Consider the following 25,855-nt stretch of genomic DNA (forward strand, 5'->3'; position numbering starts at 1 on the left):
CCCCGGTGCGGTTGCTCCCACAAACGTTGGTTGGTCCCTGTACCTGAAACACATGCACATTCAACGGCCGGGACACTCCGGTCACTGTGGGTAAGTGGAGGATCCCGGGTCTGTACAGCCTGACTGCCCCCTTGGTCCTCTTCTCTGCTGTCCCCCACCAGCCCTGGGGAGGTGCTGGCAGGGTCTGCATGGTGGCCAGTGCCAGTGCTAGTGCCAGGCAGGGACCGGGGCTGCAGCGGAGCCTCTCCTCAGCCACGGGCTGCCGGATACACTACACTGTCACTGAAAGGTATGTCTTTGAAAGAAATACTTCCAGAATATTAAGGAATTAGGCAATATGTAAGAAATATGTTTCTTTTAAAAAAAAAAAAAAAAAAAAAAAAGACATTTTTCATGGGAATCTTTATAGTTCAACCTACATTGGTTTAACTGATTTCTACTATGTAACCTTTAATGAGTAAGGAAACCTTTATCTTACACTAATAGATAAGCTATGTCATATGACCGCCGAGCGAGAGAGGACTGTTTCCACTGTAAAAATCGCTGTAGAAGGTCATCCGCTTCCCCTGCTGTCGATATTTTATTCTCCTCTATCCACAGCTCCAGGGAGGACAGCACAATGGTAACATTAAGAGGATTAAACATCTGAAAGCGTAACAGAGGAAATGCCTGCTCACATACCTTTCTTTCGGAGCTGAATTACAGCTCTATACACAATACATCAGGCAGGAAAAGCCAATTGTTATTGTCAGTCACTGAATGACATCTGTATGACAAATAGAACGAACAAATCTAAAAAATAGAAAGATACACCACGAGGCATGAGAACAAAGCCTAATAACTTCATAGAAAGGTTTTAAGGTTTTTGTTAATAACTTGGTCATCATACACGTGAATGGTAACAGCACCAGTGGAGTGAAGAACAGGATCAGAAGTTGCCTACAAACACCTGAGTGGAAACGAATTAATTGCGTGGCTGATCAGTGAGGCGAGATCTGCAGCCCAGAGTGGGGAACAATCTAGGAAGCCTTAAAACAACGGACTTTGGCTGCATTTTGGTACATCTGCATGAGACATTGCCACCACATATGGAAAGATGCCAATTTGTAGCAGATTGATGCGTTTAGAGAAAACCTCCTGGTGAAACACTTCACAGGCTATAAATGTCAGACAGCTTACTCCACGCTCCTGGTGCAGTCGCACTGTGAAATGGAAATGGGCGGGCCGGTGGGCAGGTTCTGCAAATTCCTACTCCATTCTGCTAACCAGAACTTGCCTCGATACCGACTTGTCGCAGGTCAAGGCTCACCCCAAGCAGCTAACCATAACTCTAGCACAGACCACGCTGCTAGTGCCGTTACAGCTTTAAAAGACCATATTTTCACAGTTGCTAACCCAAACCTTTGTATTAGCCCACTAGGACTAAACCTCTCGCCCACCTCTGATCAAATTTAGACCAGGCTCCCGAGAAGCTGAGAGCCACTGCCAGACCATGCCCAGCCACCACAGCCAGAAGATCGCCAGTTTTTTTTTTTACATAACCTCCTCCTAAAACCCAAAGCAGCCAGGAAATAAGTGGCCATTACTAACATCAAATCCACCCATCATCTTACTACAATGCAAACCAGACTTTAAAACTTACACTGTTGACTAAATTGAAGACCTGGATTATCTTCTGCGTTGCAGCATTTGTGTCTGAACCCATATAGTTGTACTGAAAAATAACCCAAGAGGATGTAAGAGCAGACAAGGTGTTTACCACAATGAAGCAGAACAATGTTGAAAGGCTGAAATGGTTGCCAACATCCCATCATGTAAAGGTGAGCTACAAATTTTCATTCTTTTTTTCCTACAAAATCCACAGTCCACGTAACTTTTCAAAAGGGAAAACAAATATATATAAAAGCTGGGAAATGGCACCATTTCTATGCTCATAAAAGTCAGGCAAACACAAGGACGAGATGACTGGCACGGACTTACCAAAGCCTTGTCCAAAATTACGTACACTTTGAAGTATTTGGGAGATCGTGCTGCAGGTGACAGTGGCTGAAAAAGAAAGTGGTCTCTAATGCTACTTATTTCTACATTCTACAGTCACCTTATTCCTGAGGTTTGCTACACTACTCAAGTATCTATTTAAAAAGCAATACTTTGATGCTGTCTTCAGATTAGCACAAATCAAGAAGCCATTCCAACTTTGCCATTTCTGACTTTTTTTTCAGAAATCGTTCTACCTTGGTGACACCTCTTGTTAGGCACTAGATGAGTAACCATCCATGCAACACCCCATCACAAGCACTGGCACTCCTAAACACCCCCCCTCATCTCCATCCATCCAGACAACAGTGGCCAAAGCTTCCTGCGGGATCAGACCCCTCCTCACATGATGAGGACATCAATACCACCGCCAGAACAGGCACCCACTCACTTCAACATCTCCATCTGTTTTGCTCCACATCTCTTCTGCTGTCAGCCCGTTCTCGCTCGGGTTGCTGTTGGCCAAGAGGGAACCTGCCATCTTCTCGTCACTCACTTGATACACAAAGTGCTCGAAGGAAGGAGAATAACCCAGGGGCTCAATCCTGTAGCTGATGTTCTCAAACTGCAGCAAGCCCCTGCCAAGGTGACAGCACCGCTTATTTGCCACCGGGTACCAGCAGCCACCTCGGGGAACCTGCCCCAGCCCTAGCCACCTTCGAGCGAGGCTGCCGGGGCATCCCTGGCCTCGCCCGCAGCAAAGACCCGGCAGTGCCCGCGGGCACGGTAGCACGGGGAGGTGGTGGTTTGTTACCTGAGCCCCGAGCAGGTGCTGAGAGTCACTGCCGAGCTGGGGAAACCGTCGATGTACCCCCGGTAGTGGCAGCCTCCCTACATCATGACAGAGGACAAGGAGCCCCTTCTGTGGCCATGAAGGCACTTCCGTCAGCTGTTGCCCAAGCAGCTGAACTGCATGTACCGGAGAGCAGCTCTAACACTGCCAATGCTCATGGTACAAAAACGCCAGAGCAATCCAAAGTTACCTTGATATGGGTTGAATCAGAGCGCAAAGATCCATTCTCATTAGACACGTAAATCCTGAAATCATCAGATAAAAAGACACTGCAAAAGAAACGCATAAAGTAAAGCACTTAAAATAGTATCGCTTACCCAGTTCCTTGAGCTTATTCCAGGTCCTGCACCCTGCACTGTTGCCAGAACTCAATGGAATCAGGGCTCATGGGCACAAACATCCCTCCCACTCTCCTCCAGCCCTCTGCCACCCCTCAACACTCAGGCGCATGGCACACACACACACGCATCCCCTGTGGGCTTTGGGAAGTGCCTGCAGCAGGGCATGATCCCGGCATCATCCCATGCAGGGACAGAGCTCACGGCCCAGCAGCGACTGGGGAACAGGGCAGCAGTGGTCAGACGAGGCAACGCCAGGGTCAACTTACTGCTGCCGCAGGTGAATGGTGTACGGCCTCCCCTCAATCCTGAGGACGTAGGACACCGCGTCCTTGTGCGTGTGGAAAAGCAGAGGGAGGGAGAATTAGGAACAGCAATTCTGGAAAAGCATGCTCGGAGGGCAACCGCAAACACCGTGGGCAAGCACAAGAGCTCAGTGCTTCCTCAAGGAGCAGGCACAGCCTTTGCTGTGCTGGCAGCACCACTGTGGTGCCTCCGTTAACAGCTGCCAGCACATCTGTATCCCCCCCTACTCCTCCTCCACATCCCCCTCCTCACCCACACAGAGACCCCCAAAGCAGCACGCCGGCTGCTGTACCCCTTCTCTCGTTGCGTTTGCTGGCAGCCGCAGCGGGACTGTGAGCTGGGACAGGACCTGTGAGCCTGGAGGGGAGAGAGAGACCCGCACAGTGCTGAGCCCGGTCCCCAGCAGTGTGGGGTGGCCCCAAGGGCAAGGGGGGACCGAGGGGGCCCAGCCCGGACTCACACAGCAGCAGCAGCACCCCCCAGCACGGCCCCATCTCCCTGACCAGTAACAGCCTAATGGTAACGGCCTAACGGTAACCGTAACGGCCCCGCCCACCCCGGAAAGCAGAGGCAGAAGAGAGCACCTTGTATAAAAACCGGCATCTTTATTGCTCATTTGTTTCTTACAAAGGGGGTCGGTAACAGCCCTTTCCTCAGAGTCCGACGGTACAGGAGCGACGCGCATCACTGCAGAGAGCGGGGGCCGGTTCCGCAGAGCACAAAGGTTTAAAGGCAGGTCGGACACGGGCAGAGCCTCCGCTTTCTCCAGACCTACTCGGGGGACGGGGATAAGCGTACACTTTAAAAAACAAAAGTCAGTAGTCATCTTCAGTATTCAACACATGTAAAATTTGAGCTATTTCCTTTCCATAGGATCGCTTCTAAAAACCGCATCTTCGTCGCCCTACACCACCACCCTGCAAATATTGCTAACATGCATGCTGGAAGTATAAAAACTCTTTATCTATTAAAAGGCACCATTTTCAGCATAGTTTTAGTTCATACATACAGCTTCACATACAATTAAGTACGTCTGTCTCTCTCGGATGACTTCATTCCCTGGATTCTCTCCTCCCATCCCCACCCTCCGAACCAGAGCTGCCTGGAGAGGCTCCCGCCAACATCTGCCTCATTCAGCTGCAAAGCTCATCGTTACAGACAGCCCAAACTGAGTAGAATACAACAAAAATTAGGAGTGATTATCTTGGAACAAACAGAACACTCCACAAATACGTCTGGTGATATTCTAGGTGACATTTTACATATCTTAATAGTGTTATAAATCTTAGTCTAAGTTTATGGGAAACCACAGGAGTTCAAGTATTTTATTACTGCAAATGCAAACACTATATATATATATATGTATTTATATATGTATACACAGAAGAAAAGATGATTTTTTTTTTTTGGCAACGTTATGGGGGATTTTACAGATTGAGTTTGTACTCAGTGGCTAGCACAAAGTGAAAAAGCCAAGCACTCTTTTCGGTACTTATTTCACTTTTAGCAAGTTTGTGCAACAGATTTCCATTTGTGACCACCAGCATCCAGTTTCTTCCCACAGCACAACAACATCACCATTAACAGATCCCTCCTCTCCTCCTGTTTAGCCAGCACACCAAACGCTAAACACTGCTTTTCAGAAAAGAGGTTTAAAATCTAGTTTAGTCAGTGGTGTAGAAACAGATGGCAGTCCAATCTAATGCAAGTTAGCCTGTAAGCATCCTGACTGACACTAAAAAGGGTTGAGGATTATGTGAAAAGGTTGAATTAGTCAACAGATTCCTGTTTAAAGTGCTCAGAGAAGCTCAGGTGCTCTAGGTAGATACATTTTTTTTTTTTGGCTTCTCAACGTTCTGCAGGACTGCTACTCAATCTTCAGACCCAAATTAAAACCGAAGAGCACCCTGGTTTTTTAAAACTAAAATATGGCCAGTCTTTTCGTACCTTTATTTTCATTGCCCTTTCATGGTATTAGTGGAAATTAGTACAGGATTCTCATTTAGCAACTCACAGTTACTAATTTAAAACCATTAAACTTAGTGCTTATACAGCACAGCTTAGTGTCAGTCAGCATGAAAGTAAGAATTTAAGTGCATTATTACACATCAATAAACATATATACATGCATAAACATGTTTACAATATATTTATCTTCCTCTGAAAAAGTACACTGATACCTTATTTCACTTGTGCCATTAATGTGTAAATGGATAACATTTTCCAGTCCATGCAAAATAATTTAAAATCAATTGGCCAGATTTCCTTATTTTGAAAATGGTATGGGTTACTTCAATTCTTCACTGTACATTTAGAAAGACGACAACAAATCAGACAATTTCATTATTAGGGCTCACTGCAGAAATGGGGAACCAAAAACAACTCCCAAGTGCTGTACTTTAAAGATGATTTAAACTGCAGGCTGCTCCACTTCCAGCTGGACAGCCCTGCTGCCGTTTGCAAAGCCACAATACTCAGACAGATCTAAGAACGGGTTAGATGTTTTCAGTTCCTGTAGCTTTGGTAGAGGTATTTAGTTTAAAGTTTTACATTCCTTGTTTCAATATCTCATTTGCCTTATCCCAGGCTGTGGAAGGAAGGCTTTCTGGGACTACCATGGGCCACTCAATGCAAGAAGGGCAACTGCAATTTCAGCTCTGATGCAGCGAACAGGTCAGCTCAGGTGAAGGCCCCAAAGAAGCCAAAAAGCTATTTGGGAGGCAAAGGTGCCGGTCGAGAAGGAAAATACTGTCCCTGAGGTAAACGTTTTTGCTGTGATGGAGGAGGTCCCTGAGGTACACATTTCTGTTGCGGAGGCGGTGGCCTACAAGAGGACAGAGAAGCTGTCGTCAGTCCAGGTGACTTATATCCTGTACGCACGTCCCTCTCCCTCTCGCCTGGCACTGGCCCCGCGGGCACTGTCAAAATTTCCCCCCCAGCCATCTATGCTGCTTCTCGCAATCTCAGCTTCCACGCTGAAGCCTTGTTTCGAACATATCATGGTCAGACTCTGTTTTCCATTGCCTGAAATCCTCAGGGAACCCCAGTTTGTTAACGCACCATTCTTCCCAAAATAGTTAAAAGACCCCCACAACTTTCCCACCAACACAAGCTATTTTAAAGTACTCCTCCTCAATACCTTGCACTTTCTGGATATGCACGTTTTATGGCATAGGCATTATGAAATACAATTAAAAAGTCAAATGAAAAATAAAGGAAAACTTTCTCTTCAAAATTAATGAGAAATGATCCTGTAACTTGGCAATAACATTCACAAATCGGCGAAATTACATATTTTTGAGTAATTTCTTCTTAAACTGCGTATTTTGAGAGGCATTTTATTCACCTGTATGCAACAGGGCTAATCTGGCCCCACAAAAACATTCTGAAATCAAAATGTGGCCGTGAGCGTGTGTAAAATGAATGCTTAGGGTAACAGCACTTTAGTTCCATAGTGTGAAATGAGGGAGAAACTTCTTTCAATAAAAGGTCAGTCCTATTTGCATGTAATACGTGATGAAATACCCTAATACTTACAGAGATGAAGGCAATGACAATACATATACATCAGTGCAACTGCCAATAGTTATTTGCAATAACTCAACCAACCTTGTTGGCAGCTTCTGTGGCTGTGGTGATTGGTATTGCGGAGATGGGTAGTAAGAGTGGTGGTAAGCCTGCTGAGGATGCTGGTTAACTGGGTAAGATGGAACAGGAAAGGTATTTGGTTCCATATCCTATGAAGAAAACGTAACAAGAACGTTCACAAATTTGCATGTAGGGAATCAAAACATTTGTTTCATTAGTTAAGTGACATTTAAGACCACTTGCAAACAAACCTGGAAATGTCAGAGTTGCTCTTTCCTTCTGAGAAACTCAGTAGAAAGAAGCAACAGCAGTCTGGAAAGTACCACATTTTGGAAAAAACAGAAAGGCTGATCACGACAAGCGTTTGATTTGTTCTGCAAGTGTGCTTTGGCTAGTTATTGCATTCAGAGAGATAACTGGTCTGAAAAGGAGTGGTGCTGGGGAGCTGGCAGGGATTGCTCCCCTCCTCAGGTGGGGCTGGAGATTCCAGTGTAAGGGAAAGGGGGTAGCAAGACAGGTAAAGCCCGTAAAAAAAGCTTAAACTGTGGGAAACTGAAGAGTTCCCCTCCACACACCTTAGGAAATAATTATTCTCTTTGCCTCTTAGCAAAGAGAAAACCTGGTTTGCAGAAATGAAAAAATAAAGTATCTTGGAAGCTTTTATTAGGGCAAAAACTATACAAACTGCCTTCATCTGTTACTCTAAAGTAACAATACAAATAAAGTAATGAAAAGTAGATCATTCCTACCATGGGTGCACCTCTCGGAGCATAAGGCATGCCATGTGAAAAGCCTCTGTGGTGGTAGTCTCTCGGTTCGGTTTCTGTCCTAGGAGGTGGTGACTGAAGTGACCTGAAATCCAGTTGGTATGGACTGCGTCAGCATATAACCTTGACAGAATAACTGTGCAGGTTATGAATCCAAGCACTTCAAACCCACTATGTGGATTTATACTATCTTAGCACATATCAAATGTCAGGAAGATAATATTTGCCACAAACCTAATAAACAACATAACCTTTTTTCTGTTTAGGACCATGACAGCTTCGTTTTGCCACTTTACACCAAAGATGGGACCCAAAAACATAAAACCCATCACCAATGCACGACAACAAACAATGGTAAAAAGACAGTTCTTTGCTCCCTCAATTTAAGATGAATTTATCTTTTCTGTCATTGCCTGGAACAAGCTACTTCCATCATTTGATGCAGGGGCCTTTGCTCAACGCCTTGGGACTGGAACATGCCTCCATACTTTGGCATTGGCTTGTGTAAACAAATGTCTATGGACTATTTCAAAAGGGCAGAGGAGAAGGTAAAAAGGAGAAGGTACTTACGAATGGCAGCGTGACATTAATCTTCGACAGCATCGCTTCAGTCTGTCTCTTTTTGCAAATGCCAGACCAGCAGCTATAAGGAGTACAAGGACCAGGAAAAAAAATACCAGCAGCCCATTTCTCAGCGAAGTGTCTTTGTCCGATGGGGATAAAACGATGAAGAAGAAAAAAAAAAGTATTACATGGCATTACCACCACTTGAGTCATTGTAGCAGTGAATATATGGTAGGATTTGTTCTATAACTATTTTCCATTTTTCACAGAAGAAAAAAACAAAGAATCTAGTAAGACTGCAAGACATATGCCCAAATACATTACTTCCTAATTATCTTTTCAGAGGGATTGTCTGGTCAAAGATGAAAGAACTGTATGTGCCAGGATACCCTGGGCTGTAACAGCATATTGAATTACTAGATCAATACCTAATTTTTTTTCCACTACATTACTGTGAAGATCTTACGAGATCAATTGAAAGAAAGGAAAACAGAGCTTCTGCGCTTTCGTCTGATTCTAAATCTTCCTCTTCTCCTACCATTGTTTGCTGTAGGCAAAGAACTCAGGTTCTTAATGATCTCTACATTTTTATATGCAGCAAATTTCTCCATTGCAGGCTGTACAAAAAAAGCCTTTCCCTTTTTTTGCCTGATGATTTGAGGCATCAGTCCATGCTCCAACACGATTCTCCAGTCTGCTATTGCATCAACATAGTATCTAGCTTCCCCCAAAACCCATACCATCTTATGAAGAACAATCTTCAAGATCACTCTTGCAGCTTATAGAAGGGACTACACCAATCCCATCTTTATATACTCCACACGGGCATTGCACAAGTTTTCTCCAAACTATAGCTTGGATTTGGCTTCCTAGTTCATCTTCAAACTGTCAGTGAGAAAAGTAAGCTTCACAGACTCTTTCAGTTTGCTTTCTCATGTGCATGAATTGTGCTCCCCTGCCCCAAGCGCTGTTTTCCCACTCTTCACATTCAAACATAGATAAATCATCTTGCCAGTCAAAAACTGATCTCGTACCTTCCCTGGGGGAAAAACTACAGGGCAAAAACCCACAAAATTCCCTCCTCAGCCCATCTTTTCCTTCCACATAAAAAAAAAGGCGCAAACTGGAAGTCTGCAAACAATACAGCGTAACAAACCTCTGATTTGCCCCATTTCTTTATCGCGTATCTCTCTTCTAGCCCCTAAGCTGTTTGGGGCAGTGACTATGTTTGTATTTACTACCAAACAAAGCACGCTGTCTGCACTCAAATAATAAATATTAATAAAATAGTGACTTGTCAACATGCATTGCCTTAGCCCACCTCAGCCAGATGTTAGTCCTGACTGCACTGCAGGTGCACATGCAACTACCTGCAGATACCAGAACAGGGCAGCTACTCATCTCTGCTGCCATGGCTAGGAGCAGCATGTCCTTATGGAGATGCAGATTCACATCCATGGATTTGAATCCACATCCTCGGCCAAATTTCATGTTTTGTTTGGATCTAAGAATGGAAGGGGCTTCAGTTCCCAGCTTGGATACAGAGAAGTCCAAGAGGATCTCAGTCCAAGACAGCAGAAATCACCTGAAGGCACTTAAACCAGCCCAGTTTCTTTACAGATCCCCAGCATCCCAAAAGAGAGAAGTGCAACACCTTAGAATCATAGGATCGTTTAGGTTGGAAAAGACCTTTAAGATCATCGAGTCCAACCATTAACCTAGCACGGCCAAGTCCACCACTAAACCATGTCCCCTAAACACACACCTAGATGTCATTTAAATACCTCCAGGGATGGGGACTCCACCACTTCCCTGGGCAGCCTGTTCCAGCGCTTGACAACCCTTTCAGTGAAGAAATTCTTCGTAATATCCAATCTAGACCTCCCGTGGCGCAACTTGAGGCCATTTCCTCCCGTCCAATTGATTGTTATTTGGGAGAAGAGACCGACCCCCACCTGGCTACACCCTCCTTTCAGGTCGTTGTAAGGAGCGATCAGGTCTCCCCTCAGCCTCCTCTTCTCCAGGCCAAACCCCCCCAGCTCCCTCAGCCGCTCCCCATCAGACTTGTGCTCCAGACCCTTCACAACCTTCACTGCCCTTCTCTGGACTCGCTCCAGCACCTCAAGGTCTTTCTTGTGGTGAGGGGCCCAGAACTGAACACAGCACTCAAGGTGCAGCGTCACCCGTGCCCAGTACAGGGGGACGATCACTGCCCTGGTCCTGCTGGCCACACCATTGCTGATACAAGCCAGGATGTTGTTGGCACCTCAAGCCCAAAACCTTAACTAGAATAGTTTGTAAATGAAACCTAGTGAAGAGCCAACCACCAAAACTTCAGCTACCAGAAGTTAGCTGCTTCAGAGCAATGTGACACTCTGCACTCAGCCCAGCACCACCAGCAGGACAGGCCCACAACTCTGGAGTTGCCTTATAACTACTTGCCATTATAAGGAGGTCCACTGTCCAGACTTCCTCCATAGCCTTTAGTGTCACAGTAAGGAGGGGCCCAGCCTGCTTCACAGTGACAGTTCCTGTTGTTATTGCACACCTGTATTTAAACCACACAAACATCACAATAAGGCCTACTTAGTAACTTAAAGTTTCCATATATTTAAAAGCAGCACGCAGTAGCCATGACCGTCTATTCTGTCCTTTCCATATCACTCAGCCTGGAGAACTAACCCATAACTTCCATGTCAACTCTAAACAGTCCTTGGCCAGCCGTCTCAAGATTTCACATGACTGAGCAAGCATAGCATTGTTCAGGACAAGCTTCCAAGATTAGCCATCCAGACGGCTTAAAGACCATGGCTTTGCTTTTTTTTTTTTGTGTGTGTGAGATGTAGATTTTCAAATTACATTAGTAACACTGGAATTGGGAATTCTTCTTGCCTGGCAAAAAATACCAACTTAAGAACTTTTGTCAAAGATTTTTTTGATACTGTTATGGGCTCTCTTGCCCAGAGACATTTTATAGAGTTAAACAAAATAGAAAAATTAAGTTACTATCCACCATTTTAAAACTTGTTCAACTTACAGAACTTCAGTCCAATTTTTGCTCACTGTCAAAGGCATTTTTCTCATGAATGGTATAGTATATAGACACTATTGATTAAGCACAATTACAGTGTGCCTGGCTCAAACTAGGACCTTTCATTAAAAAAGTCTGTTTATATATTTGCACGGTCATTGGCTCTAAGAACCTAATCTTCTCGCAAAAAAGATGTCACAGGACCTCACACAGAAATACAGCCAGTTATAGTAAAACTTACAGGCTTAGCGTTCGCTGTATGTGGACTATCAAGCAGGAGCGGAGACTCTTGCTCTACTTACCCCATGTCCATGACACTGCCTCTCCACATCACAGTCATAGTTCAGAACAGAGGCACTCACACACTGGAAGTGCCTGCAGATCTAGGGGAACAGAGAGAGATGCACACAAATGAAGCATGATGGCATTTCACTGACCTACCCCTTCTTCCCCCTCCTGTGTTCCCCCGGCTGTCTGCTCCACAGCCTCTCTGTGCTCGCTGACCACAAAGCAAGTCTCATACTCTTACTTGATAAACCCCAACTCCACAGAAACATGTCTGTTCTACAAAAGGCCTCCCTGTATGGGGTCTGAACTGTCACTGGAAGTCTTTTGTCTCTATAGTCTAAACGTAAAGGAATAGCAATTAAATTGTGCACAGTAAGGATATGTGGAATGCACATTCCTCTGCTGGGGCTAGGCTTCTAGGCTTTCTAGTTTAGTCAGATTTTAATTGAAAGTTGTCTTAAAGACATTTGTGTGTGCCCAGCTCTTCCTGCTCATTGACAGAGCAAAGATTCTGGCTCTCAACAAACTTAATTTCTTTTGCTTCATCTATAAATGAAAGGCTCATTACATTTTTTAATGCACATACAGTGCAGTACTAGGCAGTGTGGGGAATCAATGGACTCACTCAGTTTTGCATTAACTACAAGCACCAAAGAAATTAATGGCCATAAATATTCATGAAACAATGTAGCTTAAGTTTTTATTCACATGAAACTCCTAAATTATTACTTAAAAAAAAAAAATCACTTTTTAATTGTTAATTACCTTTCCATTATCACATTTGGTGCCTTCATTCACCATTCCCGGGTCTGGGACATCAGAACCTAGCTGGAAATCTACACCCCAGCATGTGGTGTCTCTAATGGGAGTTTGGATAATAGCAGGCTTAATCCCAAAAACAGGCATAGTTTTCACATTTTCACATTGCAGCTTCCCACACATGGCATTCCTACAACATCAACATATGAATACTGTAGTGACACTTGAATTTATTCTGAGAAAAAGACTATCACACATTTGATATGATCTTTCCTTTCTACTGGAAGACACTACTTGAAAACAAAATTGAGGCAACTCGCCAAACAAAATTGAGTTGGGCCTTATTTCAGTGCTACAAGAGTATGGATTTATCCCTTCTTCCTGTAAGCTCTTGGGATCTTTACATTAAAGAAAACATGATGATTTGCTACTCGTTCTTCTGTATGTGAACACCCTAGGGTAAGAACAAACAAGGATGGGAGATGTGGGACACACCTCCCCTTGCCATAGCCCCACGTCTGAACGTGACGTACAGACCTCCTGAGGCCACAGAACACCGCACACACGGGAAACTGCAGCATGAGCACAAAAGCTTCAAACCCAGCTACGGAAGAACTGCCTGAACATTCAAACTCATTTCAACTACCATGTGCAAAAATTAAAGTCGGACGATCTAAAACAAAAACTCAACAAAACTTAAAACTGCATAAGGGTGGGGGCTTTAAATGCCAATAACAGCTTCAGAAATTAGGATAAAAACACATCTCATCTAAGCTATCTTACTGTGTTTTCAAAATGATGCATATGTATCAATAAGGTTAGATTATGGCATAACACGTCTCTCTCCAGTGCACCTGCCAAAACACCCCAAACTAATACAACAGCACCCAAATAAGGATTCTCGATGATACATTTCGGAACTTGTTGATGCACTGGGCTCAACTCACCAGCTGGAACATTTCTTGTAGTCATGGCCATGGAAACCACAGTTGCCAAATCTGTCACCCTTGGAATTCACTTCAGCAAAACAAATGTTGGGGGCTGCTTTGGCTTCTGCAAACAACAGCCCATTCCCCAGACAGAGGAACCAAGTTAAATAGGGACACAAACATCTCATACCATCATGTCTCCTTTACCCAGAGCAATTATCCTGCTACATCTACTATCTTCCATGCAGCACAGAGAGCTTAAGAACTTGATCAAAACAAAAGAGGTGAAAATGTCAGCACTACAAGGCTCCAAGTTTAAAAAGAGAGAGAAAAATAGACACTTAACATTGAGTCAATGATACCATTTGGTATTTCTTCATGGTTTCTTTACAGCCCTATACACCAGAATCCCCACTGTAATAGGAATGATCAGTGCAAGAAAATCACTACTTGAATCACCAGCACAGCATTAAACATAACAAAAGGAAGAACGTCTGAAGGCTAAGCCATAAATATACCACTATTTCAAATCCTTCACCAAAGCCAGGTGACCTTTGTTACAGGAAAACAAGCAAATATATTTTAAATAAACTTAGTGTAGTCTTTTAGCTACATCTCCTAGAAAAATGGTAACACCGTGCTCTTCCTTACTTGAGCCAAAGATATCCTGACACTGCGCATCGTAGTACTGGCAAATGCCATTGTAACAGTAGGCTTCCTCGTTGTGGCACGGGTGACCGTTCTGAACGGTGAAGTCCGGCTGGCAGAACTGGGATGTGCCGTTGCAGTACTCTGGAAGGTCACACTCGTTGTTACTCGCCCGACACTCGGTTCCTCCAGGAAGGAGCTAAAGAGAGAGGGGACGAGGAAACTGCATCAGAAAACAGAAACCTTACAGCAGAGACGAACACTGCACCTGACCCAAAATATGCCTCCCAAAAAAGGGCATTGATCCGAAGCCCTCGGTGGATGCTCTGTACATACATGACAATTCGCTCTCACAGATGCACTGGCTAGGCCAACACTCTCCTTTTCCCAGCCACTGAAGAACACTTCCAAATAGTATGTTTCAGTATCTTACCTGGCAGTTTTTACAGCAGTCACCATAAGCACATTCAGCACCGGATCGGAGTCTGCAAGTACCTGGTTCACAGCAAGGATCGCTTTCACATTCCTGAAAACAGAAGTGTGTGAATGTCAAGAAATCGTACCCTCCACCATGCACTGTCCCCTCTCCAGTCAGGGGCACGCAAGGCTACCTCGGCAGGGTTTGTAAAACACACAAGCTACTAACCTTTGGTGAACCACAGTCACACTCCTCCCCAGCATCTACCAGCTTGTTCCCACAGTATGGGACACTATAGGTTTCATCAGGCTTGGGAACGTTGAGCAGGCAACTTCCACCTTTGTTGAGAGTGAGCTTCTCAAAGTCTTCTGCACTGCAGCTGCTGAAGTTCCTCGATCCCCTGCAACAGAGAACATGAGTTCTTATCCTATCTTTAGTCTAAGCCAACCCACAAGCATTCCCTCAGTTTGTAGAACAATGGTAACATTGGCTTTCCCCATGAGCTGCAAGCGCAACACGATTCTCTGCAAGAGTATTTTGAAGATCAAAGCAACCTGTAAAAACTAAGCACATGGGTGGGGTGTTTCGACCCTCAGAAAATGCTTTTCCTTTTGTCAGTTACTTACGATGCTCCAGAGTTCATAATGCAACTGCTTGCTCCGCAGTGACAGACACGTTCATCATCATGGTTCATCCCCAGGTTATGTCCCAGTTCATGAGCCATAATTGATGCAAACATCTGTATACTGATTCTTCCAAACTGCACAAGAGCAAAACAGAAGAAAATCAGCAGGCAGCTTACACTGAGAAAGTCAGTGTTTACTTATGTGCCAAAAAGACACCTCTGTCATTCTGTCTCTATGTTAACAGGATTCTCAGACCAACTGTGTCTGCTTTCCCACCAAGTGCATGTCATTTGCTTAGTAATAAAAGCCCGTGGACAAACATATTTGGGACACTACCTAACTCTACTTTCCAGTGCAGTTGCAACATTAAGAAGAAAACTAGAGTTTTCCACACCGGTCCAAATCTCCTTAAATATGCAAACTCCAATTCCAGTACTTCTGTCACTAGTCCAAGAAAACAAGATTGCTGTCATTGCCAGTTATCCGAGATCAGCAATCCAGTTCATTAGTGCTCTGTAATTTCATATAAAGAGGGCAGTGGACCAGCACTGCTCTTGGGAGTTCACGACTCTGCAGGTCAAGCAGACAGGAGAGGACAGATTTGAGAACATCCATAGCTCCCACTAAGGCAGGGAGGCTTAAGATGTCAGCAGAGAAATCCGGTTCCTTTCTCAGGAGTGCTGCACACTGAGGAGAGGGGAAGCTGCGCAGAGGATGCAGTAGACTACAGAAAAGTTGTGATCCAGATATCATGGAAGTGGCAGAAACGGTTGGGGACCACATAAAAACCCCCACTAAGCCACTTTCACTTTGTTATTAAAGATTCTGCACTTCCAGGAAGACTTCTGGAGTGCGAAACTCTTATCTTGATCACATTCACAGTATCACTAAAGATATCTCACCACATTAATGCCTCCTGCGTGGCTCTTGGAGCACACTGTTCCAACATAGGCCATTCCAGCTGTGCCACCAAACCCCTTCTTCCTACAGTCATGAGGAGAAAAAGGAAAGGCAATCATCCTGACTGTACAGACACACGATACTGCCAACAGTACAGCCCATCCGTACAGCCACTCAATACACCATTTCTGCTTGTGGGGCACAAAATACTGCTTTTCCAGCTTTCCAATGCTAACAAAGGAGTACTACTATTGACTGTGGGTATGAATGTACCAGTTCAGTTTTATCTTTCCATTCATGGTTCTTTTGTTCTTTTAAATTAAGGTAAGAGTTTGCAGAGAAAGTCAGCCTCTTCCACATCTTCCCTCTAAATATAAAGAGCCAAATGGTCCACCCTTAAAACAATTTGTTTTAATTGGCTGTTAGCTACCTTTCTACTGTTGCCAAACTCCATAGATTCCTTTCCTTGTCAACTTCCTTCTCATTACTTTCTTATTTTGTTTCTAGACAGTTCTTAAAGCTCAAGTGCAACAGCACAATACACCACATTTTACTTCCTATAAAAGAATTTTAAAAATTGGTATTTTACAGCCATTTTACCCTCATCACCTGAACAGTGCTGTTCTGCCTCGGAGGAGAAGAGGCTCCCAGCTCCTGTGGGACGGGGAGTTTCCGCTTTGCACAAGGGCAGGCTGGGCTGTTGCCCCGTGCAAAACATGCTCTCACCTCTGCCCTTTCTCTGCTTTGGGCAGTGACTTCCTAAAGACTGCGCTATCTGCAGGAGTGGGAAGTGCAAAGGGGCACGCGTCCTGGAAGCGGGGCAGAGACGACAGCTCAGGAAGCTCTGTGCTAGTTTAAGGCAGTAGGGACGGACAGATTAACATCACATGTCAAAGTTCAAACCACGTAGCTAGCTTCTGGATACCAACTGCAGAAACGACTTTCTCTCTAGTAAAATGCAATGCTCTGCACCAGGTTTATGCTCATTTTCAAGTGGAAAAAGCCCTAGATTACAAGTCTAACCAGTACACAACCTGACAAAAGATTATCTGAATGGAAGCTTTATACAACACAACATATAACATTGCAGCACATGTAGCAATATACCTGTCAGAGGGAATGCTGAATTAAAGGACCACAGAAACCTTCTGAAAAATGCTTAAGTTGACTTGGAATGTTTTCACAAGTGCATAAACCACAGCAGATTGCACTGGATTCTCTGCTGAAATACAGCGGCTACTTGTGATACTACAGTATGGCTAAGTAGACACGAATAGAATAAGCTTCTTAAGAGTCAAAGGGAAGGAACTGCAACTCACAGAACAAACTGGGCACTGTCATGTCTCCGGCGCAAAACAAGATTCTTCTCTCGCCACTGTACAAAATTTGCCAGCACATCACCAGCACCTCCATCTGTGCTAATTATGTTTTCATACTTCCAAATCTCTAGACCAACCAGCACAATGCGGATGTTCAACATGATGTACATCTGGGAAAGGAAAAAAAAAAAAAAGGAGAAATATTTTGGAAGACCATCAGATATGAACAAGCGATCTGATGGTATATATATTATTGGAAGAATCTACTTTTTTGTTTGGGTTTGTTGGGTTTTTTTTTTTTAAAAGTTAGTACACAACTTGAATCACCAGAATGCATTTTCCCTGTGATTTAGACTTCATTACCTAAAGGATCAATGCCTGAATGCCACACTGGCCATACTATAAGAAAATCCAACAGAGAAATAAAATGGAGTCTCAATCCTGACAAATAGCATCATCTGAAACAGTCAAGTTGAAAGACACGCTTTCTCGCTAACCTGTACACATACAGAAATATTGCAATAATTGCAACAATCTGTCCTGTCGCTCGCTGTATGTAGCGCAGGTTGGAAGAGTTCCCTAAATTAATTCTCAAGTATTATGATTGCAGATGAATTTAGAGGTGGAAAAGCTTTCCTAGCAATGCATTCACCAAAGCTCACTGTCAATAAATACTGCCATTGCTTTGCAGCCCCTGCTCCTCTGGCACTCCTTCAGCACAACGCTCAGGCATGACTCGGAGTTCTATCAGTCTTCAACATCACAGCTAAGGGAACAGGTTTAGCTCCTGGTTTGATAAAAACCTTAATTTTATTCTCACTAAAGTGGTATAAGGACAGACTCTTTACAAAAATAAACAGAGCTGCACGGCTGCTGCACACAGCATCATTCCCACTTACATTCGGTGTAGCTGTAACTTACACTGTCAAGGAAGTTTGCCAGTTGCACCATGTGTTCTCTTACTTCTGTTTCACTCTTCCCAAAATCTTCAAACTGCAAGACAAAGAAACTTAGTCATGAAGAGAAGAGATAAAGACAAGAGTTAGAAAAAGGAACAAAACATTTTAAGACTAGTAACATGAAAAACATTTTTGCCTGGCTTCAAATCTCCTGTCAAGAAGATGGTAATCAAGACAGCAGTATCTTCATTGCTACTGCTCAACAGCTCAATATTCAAGAGAAACAGCAAAGGCAGTTTTTGCCATGTGTTTTCCTTACATTACTAGATTCCTTGCTGATAGAAACTCTCCATTTCTGACGGGTTTTTTTCCTGAAGAGTACTGCCTAGAACATGTTTATTCAGACTTAGGTTAGCATATTTGCATAACCTCGGCTATAGTTTCAGTGTCTTTCAACAATCCCTTTGGGAGTAACGAAGACTGAGGGCTTTTCAAGCCATCTCCTGGGGAGAAGGAAAGGAAAGCAAAACACAATCTTGACCTTTTCTTTATCCACAACTATGAACAGCTCCACATATCTTGTTTGATGTAGGACCGCTCTCTTTCTCTGTGGAAAAAAGTTTTAGACAACTTCAGTTTTATTAATTCAAGTGTAAACAAAAAAAATCATGACATTGTCATATTTCACTTGATAGAACTAGTGCTTTGAGAGACACACCCAAAGCACACTGTGCCAAGACAGTAACAAGCCAAAACCAAGAACTGTAATCCAATGCAATGACAATTTCTAAACAAGTGTTTTAAACTAAAATTTAGCTGCACAAAGATTTCCTGTGTTTCAAAAGCAAGGGACCTTTTTACTTTTCACACAGGCTTCTTTGGAAAGACAGCATACACTTTTAGAAAGGAGCAGAAAGATACTAACAAGCAAATGCCAACAACCTGAAAGTGAAACACAAATGTTTTTCATACTCCTGCTTTTACTGCAGTCTCATTCCTGTATAGCCAGTCCTTAAACAACAAGGGGGACCTTCACACCAAACTGTTATTCTGACGGTTAGGAGAATGGAATAAACACCACAATATTCTTCCAGCTTCCATGCAATGATTTGTTAATGAGCCTCTCCAATAAGAGTAGTGTTCCCGCCCTTAAAGCCCCAAAAAGCTCTGCCCATGAATAATCTAACTAGCCACTTGACTCTCACTGCTATGTGCAGAAGCAGAAGGAAGTTGCAACTGATTTGTTGAAGTAACTGAGTTTTTCAGCAGCATAGAAAGCCCTCTGAATCAGAAACCTTTAGGTATGTGTTAAGCCCCAGGAAATCTGGTAAGCTGCTTCCATAGTCTTAGCTGAACACTCACAAAACCCATTATAGGGGGCTTTGGAGAAAACAGTGGAGTACTTACTCGCAGCAACTGGGTCATACTGGGATGGTGATTTTCCTCTGTATGTTCCCTTTCATGATCTTCAGCGGTTACTCCACACATTGTGGGCTCTTTCTTCACATAATCCAATCGATATAAAATGTGTTTAGAGCCAGAGGAGGAATCCATGGGCTCAATCCCATAGGTGATGTTCCCTATTGTCACCAAACCTCTAAAACATGGTAGTGTGTAAGAAATTCTCGCATGAAGCACAGAGGATAGTTACTCAGTTTTTTTACAGTAAAACAAAGGAACAGTTATTCTTCAATAACTAAAGGCATGCCTATATCTCAGTCCTTGCAAAACAGCATGCTTCATTTCAAGTCTGAAAGCGGCCTTTCACTGTATAAGGCCTTCACAAATATAGTAAAATAGGCATTTTTCTAAGAGTCTGCAATGCCACAGAAATTAAATCACAAGCCTTAAGCAGAAATGCTTTAGTTCAAACACACTATTGCCACTCTGGTGTCCGACATGGCACTGCAAAAAAATCAGTGTCCCAAAACATACAGAAATTAGCCTAAAGCAGAAAAAAATTCTGATCAAATTTGAAATGCACAAGCTTTAGAGCCAATTTTGTAAAATTTGCAGACTCTTTGACTTTCCATTTTTGCACTATGTACAGTTCTTTGTAGTGACCATCTATGCAAATTAGAAAATACGCCAAATTTGTGTCAAAGAACAACTTACAGTACTCTGATAACAAACTGCATTCATCAACTTATTTAAGGGTATTTCAAATATCTATTAACTACAGGAATAAAAGATACCACAGAAAGACAGCACAAAGGCATATGCTATTGCAGTTTGGCCATGGACAATGAATCCCTGCCTGGCTGAACAGCAGTTAAAAACAGAGCTTGAATTTTGTTTCAGGTTCAGCCAGCCATGAGACTCACATGACAGCAGGGACACAAAAAACGAGTTGTGCTACCTGAGCCCCGAGCAAGTGCTGACAGCAACCACAGAATCCAGGGTCCCCTCCACATATCCCTGATAATGGCAGTGATCCTACACGGGAAAACAAGGGCACGTTACACACATACTCCACGTGTATTTGCACGCCCAGTGTGATCTCTGATCATGTAACTGCTATGCCTGCCACTGACTGGCACTAGTTACAACTTGAGAACATAATATGCTTTAGGTTAAACTCGCCACGTGCCTTTTATCTACAGTCTGTAGCTTCTAACATGTTTCTAGCTCTACCATAATGTAACAGCATTTCCTTTGCTAACACACATCTAAACATTTCCTCACCTGCCTTAGTACCACAAGGACTTACATATATGAAGCTTATCAAGATGCCAAGAGCACAGGACTCCAACTGGATCCCAACCTCCCTATCCTGTAAAGCAGGTGCTCTTCACAACTCGATGGGGCCAGCAGTTCATTATAGATTTCAGTTTAAAATCCCAGTTGCCCACTCAGTCATGCTACCTGAAGCTGGATTCAGAGCTGGCACTGCCAACATGTTATAAATGCCAGGCAAGCAGGGCTCAGCAGCATTATCTAGCAACTGGATTTCTTAACTTGACCGTAAGACATCCCACTCTGAAGTTCTGTCCTCCACCCTGCCTCAAATATTTCCAGGCCAGCCCCTCCCTACAGATTTGGGCCAAATCTTCTTCAGTCTTCTAGAAAACAGTCCTGCAGAACATTTGACTTGTACGTAACCTCTCTCCAGTAAGAAGAGGGCCAAAACCTGCTATCCTCGCCAACAGGCGCTGCACTGCCGGAACTTTTTGGTTGCACAGGACATCTCTCATCAGTCCTGATGAGACAGAATACTTCCATTTTGTCCTCTGTCTATACCTACTTTTGGAAACTAGACAAGGGGGTAGTATGGAGAAAATACACTCCATTTTCTCTGGCAAGCACATTTTTTAATGTTATTTTAGAAGTCAGGTAGTTATGTCGCCTGTTGCTTTAGCAACAAATGTAGAAAGCACTGAAGGCATGTACTAATCCTTCTGGGTCACTGTGACTTTCATGACCTTATGCAGAAAAAGCATTTTACCTCTTAGTCAATCACTTTTAACTAGGAAGTAAATACTCAGTTGATTCAGGTGCTCTGTTTTCAAAAACAAGATCCTATGAATCACGTATGACCAACACTTCTCTTTCAAAGGAACAGTGTTGATACGTAAGAAGAGCAAAGCCATTAGAAATATTCTCATGCTTTTTGTATCACAGAAGATGCTTTCTATTCTTATTCTATTGAAGCAATTAAATTTTCAAAGGCAACCTATCAGGCAGTCTGCTTGTATAGAAAGAGAGCGCTGCAAATGCTTTTTCAGTGGAATAACTCCATTGCTATGCAGATAACATCCCTCTCAAAAGTCCTCCACTCTTGATCTTGTCCATCCCTTCTAGTAGTTCCCAAACTTCTGGACTAACAGATAACCTGTCAACCCTCAAAAATTCTTAAGAGTCACTAACAGACAGTCTCACACAACTGAAAAGATGGGTCAGCAGCCAACCGTTCGTTTTGACTTGCAGATCAATCTGGAAGACCATTGGGTGTAAAAGTAAAAGCTATATATTCAGTCACTAGCCCATCCCACTTCTGCTCCGTGTGCTCTGGTCTCTGTGAGAAGCAAGGCCTGTGTCCAGAAGCAATACCAACACTGCACTGTGCTGTATGACAAGGACGTATCTCAGATAACGAGATACTCGACAGCTAAGAAGGGCATTTGCTTTTTAGAGAAGAGTAGCTTTTAATTAGTTAGCAATCACCTCCACATAAGAAAATACGGGTCTATTACAAGCTCCAGGCTAGATCCTCATCCAAAATCAAGGATTCTCTCCAGGAAGACTGCAGCACGTGCACAGGATTAGAAGGTGGCCCAGTGAAAAATACAACTATCATTTTGTAATACATGACTCCTTCATCCTGCAGATGCTGAGTGTTCAAGTCACCTTCACTAAGGGTATAAAAAGAAAGAAATCCTACCTGGACATCTGGATGTTCAGATTGCAACTTTCCCTCTTTGTTATAGGTATAAACTGTGAAATCTTTGGGCAGTAGTTCTCTGTAAGGAAAGGGGAAAAGGAATACAAGAGGAATTTCATGAAAGGACTGTGACACTATAGCAGGGCAGTAAGAGGTTACCAATCAAAAGTGTCAGAAATACATAAATAGTAATTAAGTAAGGAAACATTCAAAAGGAAACCCTCCAAAATTAACAAAGAAATTGTGCATTTCTACCACAAAATCCAAGATATCAGAATGGTGGAACCATTAACGAAATCAAGTCAACCACCTCACCCCATATAAGTAAAACAAGCATCAAAACCCATCAAGTTATGCCAAAAACTTATTTTCATGCAGAAAAAAAAATTAAAAAAATCATAGCACTCAGTCTGCTGCGTGAGACTTCTCTTCCCCAGCTTCAGAAGGAAGTGCATTGGGAAAGTCTCCCACGATTAAGACTGCTGACCCACCCTGGTAAATCCATTGATGCGGCGTAGCTGAATTCCCATGTTTTCAAGGGTCAGGGGCTTGGCAACTGGCAGCTAGAGATCCCCAGGGGATTTAAATAGTTATGTTTCTTATGTCTATTGTGAGGTCAGTTATAAGAAGCAATAGCCTGATAAATGGTAGCTTGCTGTTGCTGCAAGTAGCCTTTTTAAAAATTAAACACAAGACAGACAACATCTATATTGTCTGTAAGTTATGGGTATTAAGGCCTTGGATATAAAGTCAGCTTCCTCATTTATTAGTATTCTTGCGCTACAGAGACAGGAAAAAAAACCCTGAAGCAATAAACAAAACCCAGAAGAAAGTGAAAATATTTACTTGACATACTGTTCAGTTTGTTTATTTTTAGATGTGAAGGGAGAGAGTCGTTTCAACGATTCCCCAGACCCTCTTTGAGCAAACTACTGCTTCCTTCACTGAAAGGGGATCACCAGGGTTGCAGGAGTTCAAAATTTCTGGCTGATAGCCGAGACTGTGTGACTCAGTCCACTTTCGCCCTCTTTCTCTGCCGATTTTGCAGAGCTAGCATGTAACTGCACTCTTCATAAAGGATCTCAAGAATCGGAACTCGCACACTACCTGTCAGCTTATTATTTGGACACAAAAAGACAGAATTTAATAACCTAACGAAATTCATCACTTACTTGTTTTTTTCTAGATGAATTGTGTATTCTTTTCCTTCTATCTCAATAGCATAAGACACCTTGTCCTGAATATAAAAAAACAAGTTGCATTTTACTCATGTTCACGAATAAAACGTTCTCTGAAATCAACAAAAGTTTGGCAGAAAACAGTCTCTGCACAAACAGACTATGGCATTCAAAGCACTACTGTCACCTTCCATAACTCAGGACTAGTCTGTACCGTGAGCCTTTTTAGATATAGCTGTAGTTGCTGGAGATGCAGCCAACACCAACAAAATTTAAACCACCTCCTAGAGGGATGCACAACTCTGTCAATCTGAGTTGCTTCTCCCACCATGCTTCTTGCTGGTACTCCAGCGCTGGTCAGGGGAGCGGGTGTTCCTTGTGCTCCGAGCCGACTTTCCTGAGCCCGCAAGACTTAGCAAGCAGCAGCTGACCACAGCCATCAGGATTTGCTCTGGTTCCTTGACATCCAGCAGACAAAATGACTGCCACTTCCACACAGTGAAATTGCCAGATACTAAGCTAATAAACTTTTTTTCTCAAATCTTGCTAGTTGCACCAGACCAGGAATAACCATGCATGGGTGATCCTGAAACCTATTTTATAATTGTCCCTACCTCCAGAACCTGGTACCCCTTCCCGTGTAGCTGGGGAAAAGTCACATGAAGGAAGCTATTTCAAAACAGCTTTGTGGTTTTCTTATTCCTTGTTTCTAAGACTTCCACAGAAAAACCTCTTAGTTACAACTGGAAAAGGACAATACAGTTTTATTACTGAAAATTCACTGTGAGCCAGTACCTCCACAGCCTTGTGTTAGCCAAGTGCTACACACAGCAACTAGGGTCCTTAAATATTAAGTAGGTAAGTTGAATCGCCTGACCACTATATTAAATATCACAGCAGGAGTACTAGTCAACGGCTGCAAAAAACTGCAAGGCATTGTTGTTAATATTAAATTCTGCCAATGTTTGTAAGATTTGTGACTAAACACAGTTAGTCTAATCCGAATACTTTCAAGTGTGCAGTCTTTAGTTAGGTGGCTACAGCAGAATAATATAGGCTGGAATGTACCGCTGGAGGTTGTCTAATCCCATGCCCTGCTCAAAGTAGGGCCAGCTACAGAGTTGGCCCAGGTGGCACAGGGCCTCCTCAGGTCAGATTCTGACCATCTCCCAGGATAATGATTCCACTACCTCTCTGAAACTTGTTCCAGTGCCTAACAATTCTCATTATGCAACTTTTATACCCAGATCAAAAAAATCCATTGTGACAACTTGTAACCTCTGGAACAGGGAGATATTCACCATAACTCAGCTAAAGACAATACTAGATGTAATACCTTTTGTAAGGATGGACAATTGCTTGCTGCTAGATGAGTTCAATAGTGTTTTGTGAGAATTTCAGGTCAGTTGTGGGTGGACCTCATTAGAAAGCAGATACTAAACTGAAGGCATTTGTAAGACTGCCCAGTACCTGTACTGAGGAGACATTGGAAGCCTCTCGCCGTTCTCTTCCTAACCTCTGCGGGATTATAACTTCATAGGAAGACAACAGAGAAACCTGCTGGAAACCTAGAAAGCAGAACAGAAACACTGGCTAAAGAAACAAAGTAATCAGAAGGATAAGGCACAAGGAAGAAAACCCTACTTCAGGAAACGTCCCTTCAGTAGGAAGGGGGCAGCCTGTGATTCCAGTTTAGATCTCCAGTTTATCACAGACTCCTGAAACTGGGCTGCTCCATATGGGTCTGCACGGGGCAGATCCCTCTGCCGCTAGACTGGCATTGTTTCTCATCATATATTTACAATCTCTGCTTTTTAGAAACAACATAGCACCACATTGCCAAGGCACCACACACATTTGGAGAGCTATAACCCAAACAGAAAAAGTCGAAGGCCCTGATGCACACAGGAGAGCACAGAGCTAATCTCAGAGGAGAGCACACTGGGATTGCCTTGTAAAAGGCCAGAGAAAAGAACACAACTGCAGAGAAGACACCAAATTTTCAAGAAGGTTTCAAATTGAAACCTTCGCATTCCAATTACTGTCTTACAAGTATCTCTCATACACTGTCACTTTTCATCAGCAG

At 43.3% G+C, this 25,855-nt stretch overlaps 2 protein-coding genes across 2 annotated transcripts in view; both read right to left on the reverse strand.

Moving 5' to 3' along the window:
* Positions 1-4,552, reverse strand: part of LOC104163142 (disintegrin and metalloproteinase domain-containing protein 18-like) — a gene marked incomplete at its 3' end in the record, with an annotated part of 9,119 nt that extends 4,567 nt beyond the window's left edge. Inside the window, exons 1-11 of the mRNA XM_009702040.1 lie at positions 4,484-4,552; positions 4,102-4,273; positions 3,767-3,831; positions 3,438-3,499; positions 3,021-3,099; positions 2,792-2,868; positions 2,429-2,615; positions 1,981-2,046; positions 1,643-1,714; positions 479-645; positions 1-43 (exon numbers count right to left, since the gene is read on the reverse strand). Coding sequence (XP_009700342.1) covers positions 1-43; positions 479-645; positions 1,643-1,714; positions 1,981-2,046; positions 2,429-2,615; positions 2,792-2,868; positions 3,021-3,099; positions 3,438-3,499; positions 3,767-3,831; positions 4,102-4,273; positions 4,484-4,552 — 1,059 coding nt within the window. The remainder of the gene's footprint in view (positions 44-478; positions 646-1,642; positions 1,715-1,980; positions 2,047-2,428; positions 2,616-2,791; positions 2,869-3,020; positions 3,100-3,437; positions 3,500-3,766; positions 3,832-4,101; positions 4,274-4,483) is intronic.
* Positions 4,553-5,572: 1,020 nt separating this feature from the next.
* ADAM9 (ADAM metallopeptidase domain 9) overlaps positions 5,573-25,855 on the reverse strand; it is a 21,388-nt gene continuing 1,105 nt past the window's right edge. The window contains exons 2-22 of the mRNA XM_009702042.1: positions 25,240-25,337; positions 23,764-23,828; positions 22,592-22,670; positions 20,570-20,646; positions 19,618-19,807; positions 18,752-18,817; positions 18,233-18,304; positions 17,312-17,481; positions 15,995-16,076; positions 15,093-15,226; positions 14,695-14,866; positions 14,482-14,574; positions 14,052-14,247; positions 13,419-13,524; positions 12,478-12,661; positions 11,727-11,807; positions 10,837-10,941; positions 8,400-8,539; positions 7,812-7,914; positions 7,084-7,211; positions 5,573-6,298 (exon numbers count right to left, since the gene is read on the reverse strand). Coding sequence (XP_009700344.1) covers positions 6,184-6,298; positions 7,084-7,211; positions 7,812-7,914; positions 8,400-8,539; positions 10,837-10,941; positions 11,727-11,807; positions 12,478-12,661; positions 13,419-13,524; positions 14,052-14,247; positions 14,482-14,574; positions 14,695-14,866; positions 15,093-15,226; positions 15,995-16,076; positions 17,312-17,481; positions 18,233-18,304; positions 18,752-18,817; positions 19,618-19,807; positions 20,570-20,646; positions 22,592-22,670; positions 23,764-23,828; positions 25,240-25,337 — 2,456 coding nt within the window. The 3' untranslated portion in view covers positions 5,573-6,183. The remainder of the gene's footprint in view (positions 6,299-7,083; positions 7,212-7,811; positions 7,915-8,399; positions 8,540-10,836; positions 10,942-11,726; positions 11,808-12,477; positions 12,662-13,418; positions 13,525-14,051; positions 14,248-14,481; positions 14,575-14,694; positions 14,867-15,092; positions 15,227-15,994; positions 16,077-17,311; positions 17,482-18,232; positions 18,305-18,751; positions 18,818-19,617; positions 19,808-20,569; positions 20,647-22,591; positions 22,671-23,763; positions 23,829-25,239; positions 25,338-25,855) is intronic.

The sequence above is a fragment of the Cariama cristata genome, unplaced genomic scaffold (genome assembly GCF_000690535.1).
Source record: "Cariama cristata isolate BGI_N322 unplaced genomic scaffold, ASM69053v1 scaffold12266, whole genome shotgun sequence".
NCBI lineage: Eukaryota > Metazoa > Chordata > Aves > Cariamiformes > Cariamidae > Cariama > Cariama cristata.